At 40.7% G+C, this 8,332-nt stretch overlaps 1 protein-coding gene across 1 annotated transcript in view; it reads left to right on the top strand.

Annotated features, from left to right (window-relative positions):
- LOC310633404 (phospholipid-transporting ATPase VB-like) overlaps positions 1-8,244 on the top strand; it is a gene marked incomplete at both ends in the record, with an annotated part of 42,296 nt that extends 34,052 nt beyond the window's left edge. Inside the window, 4 exons of the mRNA XM_083351110.1 lie at positions 26-255; positions 4,227-4,406; positions 7,878-8,138; positions 8,221-8,244. Of these exons, the coding sequence (XP_083207236.1) occupies positions 26-255; positions 4,227-4,406; positions 7,878-8,138; positions 8,221-8,244 (695 nt within the window). The remainder of the gene's footprint in view (positions 1-25; positions 256-4,226; positions 4,407-7,877; positions 8,139-8,220) is intronic.
- Positions 8,245-8,332: the final 88 nt, after the last annotated feature.

The following is an 8,332-nucleotide window of genomic DNA, read 5'->3' on the forward strand; positions in this document are numbered from 1 at the left end:
TCTTGGTTCTTTCTATCTTTCATAGCTAAGCGGCTGGATTCTTATAAGGAAATTGATTCAGAGACTGAAGACTGGAAAAAACATTTGAGCCTCCCTTCCAAAGTTGGAGAAACAACCACACTAACACAGAGAAACAATACTAGGCCTTTGCAAAGATGTCATAGTGCTCGGCCCCATTTTCAGGGACATGCAAGAAAGAAATATCAGGGTCTCTGGGGAATAGCTCCATCTCAGGTGGCATTTAGCAGCACCCTTGTAAGTATGGCCTTTCACTTCTTTAAATTATATAACCTTGTTCCTACAGCTGGTTTAGGGAAGGAAAAACAGTCTCAACTGTAACTGTAAGAAATGGAGGGTAATTGTGATGACCCAGGGCACGGCACAAAGGGAAAACAGTCAACTGGCAGTTCAAACCACCCTTTATTTGCTCCAATTTTCCCCAAATGCTCCCATGTTTCTGGCAAGCCGCAGAACAAAGCTAGACACACACACCTTCAGCAGCCTCTGGCTGCAAGTAGTTTCACAAGTTTTTAACTCTTCAGGCAGGGAAAGTGTGTGTATGGAACAAGCCATCCTCCTTCAGGTTTTGACTCACACACAGATTAGAAGAGTAATTCACTCAAGGCCACATAGATAACAAGGAAAGAATCATACAACCAAAATCTAATGAGTCTGTGGAAATACAAGCTTGCCTGAGCAGTTTCAGAAGAGAAGCCAAAATTCAATCTGAGGTCTTTGAACACCAAATCAAGTTTGTCAGCCAGTCCAATGGTCAGTTTCAGGGTTTCCAAGCAGAAATCACAACACAGAACAAGAGATCAGAGGGTTTTTTCCAAGATCAGCAACGGCACACAAACCTCTAAGCATTCTGCATTTGTTCCTGACAAATGCCCCTCTCCTTAAATCTCAGTCTCCAGGTGTGCCTTGTGGAGAGGGGCGTGATGGTCTCCTCCCGAGTAGTTGAGCCTGCCTGCATTGTTTCTCTTCACTCTCCGTGCTCTAGGATCAGGAGCGGGTGGCCATTAGTCATCGCCTGAACTCTGTCTCTCCTGTTCATCTTGTCCCAATCCTGAAGGGCCCTGGCCTGCTTCAGCCTGCTCTTCCCCACATTCCTCTGAATCCACAGACACCCCTCCCTTGACCTCCATCGACTCCAGTTCCAGCTCATTTTTCTCAGCAGATTCAGGCTTCGACAATGGGGGAGGATGACAGTAATATTAAGGTGTTCAATAGGGGCCAAAATCATCAGGCAAAATTTGCTCTGAGATCCTATGATTATGTATACATATCTGAAGCAATCCTTTTGAGATTAGTAATATGCAAGGTGCGGGATATGTTTTGCCTTATTTGAGAGAGTCATATTTTCCCCATCTGATGGTTTAAAATTGATTTTATTGCTTTTTAAAAACATACAGAAAAAGAAAAAGAGACAAAACATATAGTTACAATGCATATACATAGGAAAAACTACATACCATGGTTCCCTGAAAATAAGACCTATCTCAAAAATAACCCCTAGCTTGATTTTTATGCATGTGCCTAATATAAACCCTACCCCTAAAATAAAACCTACTTAAGATCCCGCCCACTCCATCCCACCATCTGGTTGCATGAGATGGGGTGAGGCACACATGTAAAAATCAAGCTGGGATGGAAGGGTGGAGCTGCCCCATGCGCCCTGCACCCGCTTACCTCAGGACCACTGCAGCCAGGCCTCCCATGCCCCAACAGCTACCTTGCCTCATGACAGCGGCACCAACAGCCTGTCCAGCAGGAGCCTGAATGGCTGCCACTTCTGGAGCCACTCGCCACTGCTTGCACACATCACCCCTGGGCCCATTTTGCTGGCAGAGGCCTTCAGGAAAGGCCTGTGTAGCCCAGAATGGAGCTCCAGGCAAAGGCTCTGCTGGCAAAATGGAGGCCAGGGGGCAACACGCATCAACCCAGAGCTCCATTCTGGGCTGCAGAGGCCTTTCCTGAAGGCCTCTGCTAGTGAAAGGGAGACTGGGGGTGACGGATGTGAGTGGCAGCAAGCAGCCACAGAAGAAGTGGGCCGCCGGTAGCCACACAGACTCCTGCTGTTAATGCTGCTGCTGCGAGGCAAGACAATTGGGGGGGGGAAGACATCCCCCCCAAAATAAAACCTAATGCTTCTTTTGGAGGCAAAAAATAATAATAAGACGCTGTCTTATTTTTGGGGAAACACGGTATAAAAAGTGGTTGAAATAAAAAATGCATTTTTTTTTCTGTTGCATTTTTCTCCCCTCTGTTAATAAGAGAATATAGTTGAGACTTCAGACCAAAGCACATTCCTACACTGAGTCCTAGTGAGCATTAATACAAAGTAAGTTTTGGCTTTACAAACAAGACAAACCTAGCCTAAAATTCCTAGAGGTATAACAGCAATCACCAATTTCTGTTTTGAAAATCTGTATCAGGATCAGATAAATTGGGTTCCATTTAAATATCCCTCCTTATGTATAAAAGCATATCCTGGCATATGCCCCAAATATACAGTTTCTTGATATATATTTTTCTAAGAGTCAGGAATAATGAGGTAAAAAGAATAAGAAATAAATTAGCATGCCGCAAAGGCACAGGAGTTAAAGGTTAGTACTATGACTCCTTCAAATATCTGTCTCTTAAGACCATTGACAAGAAATCAGGCAGGTAGCTACATTACATGGGCAAAATTATATGTGAGCGCATTCTTAAAGTATTAGGCAAAAATCAGGCAAATGATGCAGAGAGGCAAATGCAAATGAGAAGAACAAATCAATTGGCCTATGGAAGATTATTGTTCTGCTAATGCAAATGTGCTTTTTCGGTTATTGGAAGAGAATTAGATATAAATATGAAGCAGTGGGAGCAAGCAACAAAAACAGTCACTGCTGACTATTGTTAGTTATGACTCCCTGCCTTTAAACATGAAGGAAGCCCAAAGATCTGTCTTCACCGAGCCCTATTCCTTCTCAGCTTGGAGCCAGCGGTATTTAGTAAAATGTCTCTGGCATCCAGCAAATGATATCCAATCCCTCCAAAAGTAAGATACGAAGAAGCTGAACTGTAAACTCCTTGGTGTTCTCTGAGCTTTGTTTGTTTTCTTAGATGTGTTATTACCAAACTAGGTAACATCATCAGTTTTGGTAATGAAACCTCTGCAAGAAAATGACCTAGCTCAGAGAGCACCAAGGACCTCACAGTTCAACCCTGAGCTATAAATATTCTCTTCTAGATGTTGAACTATAATGCAGGTGCAAGTAATTTTTTTTTAACAATGGATAATACTTTGAAAACGTTTTGGGGGCTTTTTGGGCAGAGACAAGCATGGCAGGACCTGATGTCTTTCCCAAAGGAGGCCGGGGCAGAACATTGAGGGTACATTTTTCATATTTTAGGAACCTTGGCAATTATTGATAATAAGCTAATTCTGTCTGGGGAATTGGACAACTTGCCATGGCCAATTCGCTGCAGCCAACTCACCACAGCCAGCTTGCTGTGGGACAACTGGCCACGGCCACTTTGCCACAGGACAATTCTCTGCAGGACAATTTAACAATTCTATTTAACTATTTAAAATAAATAAAAAATATTTTAATTGTTGCCATTCACATTTCATTCTTTTGCATCCTTTCTGTAATGATTCTATTCCACCATTTCTTCGATAATTGTGTAACTCTTGTTCCACAGTGAGTTGTCCTGTGGTGAGTTGGCCGTGGCGAGTTAGCTGTGGCCAGTTGGCTGCAGCGAATTGTCATAGACCCTTCTGTCTGAGGCTTTGTGCATTTATTTCCTTTCACGTGCCCCCAAAAAGCAAAGAAAAATTAAAGAATCACAGTTCAGGCAGTTCACCACTGAATTTAGGAGCACAATCTGAAGAAAATTAGAGGGCCACATGTGATAGCAATAGCAATAAGACTTTGCAGGCCTCTCCAAGCAGTTCACAGGGTCCTCATTTTAATGACCTCAGAAGAATGGAAACCTACGTGCTATTGACCCCTGTTGAAACTGACACATGAACTGTAATATTGGAGAATAGTTATATATGCGTGGCTATATTCAGCAACTGAAGTAAGTTGCCCTGTTGCCTTTGTGTTTAGATTGTTATCATGCTGTACAAACACAGTGTTCTGGAAAGCTTTACAACACCCAGCATAAGATGCTATTTTTCACACAATCGTAATCCTGCAAATATGTTTTTTTAACTGAATAATAATGCATTTCAGGAGAAAGATGTGACCCCTGACAACAGACTGCTGATGAAAATGAAGAACCTCTCATGCCCGCCAGAATCTTTTAAATCCTTTACAGCTGGAGGAACCACCTCCTCCATCACAGACTTCTTCCTTGCTCTGATCCTCTGCAACACGGTGGTGGTCTCCACAGCAACTGAACCAAGGCAAAGGGTAATCTTTCACTTTGACTGCCTTGCTAAGTGAGGAAGAATGTTCTATTAATTTACTGAATATAATAGTTGAATGTGTATGGCAACCACTCTCAAACAGGGAAGAAAGAAATCTGGCTTTATGTCAAGGAAGAGTATTTCTGTACTTTTGGCCTTCAATAATCCTAGTTAATATCCAGGATTCCCTACCTTTGTGTGAATGAATTTAATCTATATCCCACTGAAATGGGAGAGAAAGTGCAAGTAAAACAATAATTCATTGTACAGAAACAAGTTTCAAGCAACTCCTTTACCAAGGGCAGCACAAAATAATAACATATAAATATCTTGTACAATTTTATTCATATAAAAAAATCTACGATTGAGAAAATAGAGGACTGACATTCAGCGCAATATATTGTTGGAATCTACAACAAAAGAAACGCATTTTGAAATGAATGAACTAATCCTATTTACTTTTTCTCTACATCTTTGAAAAAATGAGAATATCAAATAACCTGGACCAAATCCAAAGTACCTCCACTTTAGGAAGAAAAACATCCACTTTAGGAAGAAAAAGGTGAAACTAATTAAATTCACATTTTAAAAAAGCATCAATTTCTTTTATTACTTTTTATGGTTTATATTCCCATGTTTAAACATGAACTCACAGATTCTCTAAAAGGTTCTTCAAAAAAAGCCCCCACAAAAGCCTAAGTATTTTTTCTCTACTAAATTATGAAGAATAAAGTCAAAGAAATAGATTTATTTTAAATAATACATTTAAGCTACCTGTGCTTATCAGCTAAAACATGCCAATTAAAAGTCTCTAGGAAAACTTACTCTAAGAAAAAATAGCCAATGTTAATGAGGATCTTTTCTTCTGTAAAAAAGTGTTGCTCTGTTCTTAAAGGAAAACCAATATATTTAAACTGAATAATAATAATAACCTTAGGATATATCGTATTTCTTGGTTATAACAGGAATATTAATTTATTAATTGCTACAGTCAAAATTTGAGTCATATTGCAAGTTTTTATAATTTTATTAAAAGTTTTTTTTAAAAAAGATAGATTTTTATTACACTTTTCATAAGTCCTTTATAGAACACTACTTTATCCTTATTTGGGGCACAAATTCCCCATGTCAAAGTCTTAGTCCCTTTGAAATAACTTTCACCCCAACAAATTTACTATGGTCATCAGTCAATACAAGTTCTGGTTTCAGTGGAGGATTTATCCAAGTGATTTAGAGCCCATTGCTAATGGAGATGGATGGCTAAGAAATATAAAATATAAAAAAATAAAAAATTATATACAAAACAACTCCATTTCTTTTTTAGTTTTTGCTGAAATAAATTCTTCACCCAAGTTTTATAATTTGTGTCTTTTTTCCCAATATGTGTCACTTGTAGGAAATTTTTACCTTGTTTTTCAAATGATTTTTTCTCTTTTGAGAAGTATTTGCTCCATTTATATTCTACATTAAGCATTTGTAATCCATAATCAAGCCAAAAATTTAGAAGGGTAATATGTGTAGTTCAGTATCACCCCTTTCAGTTTCCTGTTGGACCTGCTGAAGGTTTTGTGCAGTCTCATTTGACAGCTCCATTTGAAACGCTTCCAATTCCTCTTTAAATTTTTGTACAAGTTCCTTCACCTTCTTATTGCAATTTTTATATACATCCCATCCTGAAACTCAGTTCTTTTTCAGAACTATTTTATGCACTCAGAAAAGTCCTTGTGGTTGAGCAAAGAAATATAATGCTCAGCTTTCTGTCTCCACCATCCCCTACGTTCTAAACTGGGGGTCCCCAACCCCCAGATGCAGACCAGCACTCATCCATGACCTGCCAGGAACCAGACTCCACAGGCGAGTGAAGCCCCATCTGCACATATGTGGGATCCAGAGAGCACACAAAACCATGTTCCCCCCCTCCAGTCTGCAGAAAAAACGCCCTCCACAGAATTGGTCCCTGGCACCCCAAATATTCAGCTCAGTGTAACCCAATAAAAGGAATTTTAGAACAGCATGAATACTCCACAGTACTCTAAAGTATTAGCAAGATGCTACCCATGGGTAGGATAAGCCTGGGAATGTTGTTTGGTTCACTTAATCATATTTTATATAGACACTTTTCTTGCAGTTTTTTAAATAATCTTCTCCATAAACTTATATAGAAACTGGGTGGAATACACAAATGGCAATGCGAAGCTGCCATGCAGTAAAATGGGTTGACTCATACATCTCTATCTTTAATTAATTCTTCCATTTGCAGTGAATATGAGCTTCATTAAAAAAAATAATCTGTCTTTCTATACAATAAGAAAAACTATCATCTTCACGTACAACCTGAGTTGGCCATTTTTCACACTGGAACCAGTGTGATTTCTTGCCTAAACTAAGATCCACAAAGGGCACAATCAGTAAATGTTGTTACCACATCATAGCAAGCAAGACCAAGACTTTTTAAGCCCCTTGGTGTGTGCATGCATATCAGGGGAAGTGAGTTGAGAGGTAAAATTAGATTGTAAACCAGGCAGATGAGTAAGAAAATAGTTTAGTCACTTCACCACCATAGACCAGAAAAAAGGCATAATCATTTGAGCGTTGGGGATTTTTCTGAGGCTTAAGGCACCCACTTTTCCCCTTAAACCATTTACAGAGCTTAAAACACTGAAGGAGTACCCAGAAATTTCAGTCATATCCTGTTGTGATTCAGGGTCAGCCTGTGGGTTCGGCAGTTGGGTCGGATGACTCAGAGGAGGAGGAGGAGGGGGGTGTTAAAGAGCTTGATGAGAGTCCTCAGCCAGGCCCCTCTCATCTGGTCACGACGCAGACCCAGCTGTGTGAGCCTGACAGCGTGGATGAAGATAACCCACAGCTGGCCCTGTTCAAGGACGCCCGATGCAGGAGGCAGTCAATCAGGAGTAAACAGAGGAAGGCAATGGGGCTCCTCGGAAGGAGGCAGAGAGAAGCCACGCCCTGAACTGTATTTAAGGGGGAATGCGTGGGAGGGCTGGTTTGCTGAAGGCAACCGCTTGAAAAGCTCCTGTTTCTTGGTTTGTGTCTTGTTCTATTTGTTTTTGTAGCAATAAATTTGGCAGGCATAATTCCAGCTTCTTGCCTTCTTGTAAAAGGGGTTATCCCTGCCTTTTCTGCAGGGCCGGTATCAGGCTGGTACAGAACATATCCATTCTGTCTCAATCATTAAAAAGGGTGCTGTATATCCTAGGAAAGATTCTGTAATGAGTTTATAAGTATCTCAATTCCTAAACTGTTCATGTAGAGCTTTGATTTCTACCTACATAAGGAAGCCAACAAAATTTCCCCTAATCGAGATGTCCAATTAAGGAGCCCCTTGGTTTGAGTAAAGGCATTACTCAGCACCTTTTTCATCTTTCCTCTGTTAATGTGAAGTGGTCCAATTTCATATTAGCTATACTGCAGAATGTTTGCTTTAATTAATTCCAATTCCCTCTTTTCTCTGAAGGTTACGACTCCATCACTGATGAAGCAGTCAGGACTCTCCCTGGAGAAAATTCACCAGCTGTTCCAGTGGCTGAAATTGGCAAGCCTCAGCCAGACATCAGTTCAATCAAGTTCAGATTTAGGAGAGAGTATTAACACTGAGAGCAGCACGGCCTCTGCTGAATCAAAAATGAAAGATGAATGTCCTACTCAAAGCTGTTCCAGCTTAACAGATGATGAGAGTCTTAGAAGGGCGTCCTTCAGTGAGAATGACCTCTGTGGGGTTTCAGATCCTTCTTCAAATGAGAGGAGCTTTGCAGGCAGAGACCATGGGCCTTTGCAGGGAGAATTTTGTTATGAGGCAGAAAGCCCAGATGAAGCAGCTCTAGTCCACGCAGCCCATGCCTACCAGTTTACATTAGTCTCCAGAACTCCTGAACAAGTGACTGTAAGGCTGCCGGAAGGGACTCTTCTGAC

This window comes from Vipera ursinii (genome assembly GCF_947247035.1).
Source record: "Vipera ursinii genome assembly, chromosome: 2".
Lineage (NCBI taxonomy): Eukaryota > Metazoa > Chordata > Lepidosauria > Squamata > Viperidae > Vipera > Vipera ursinii.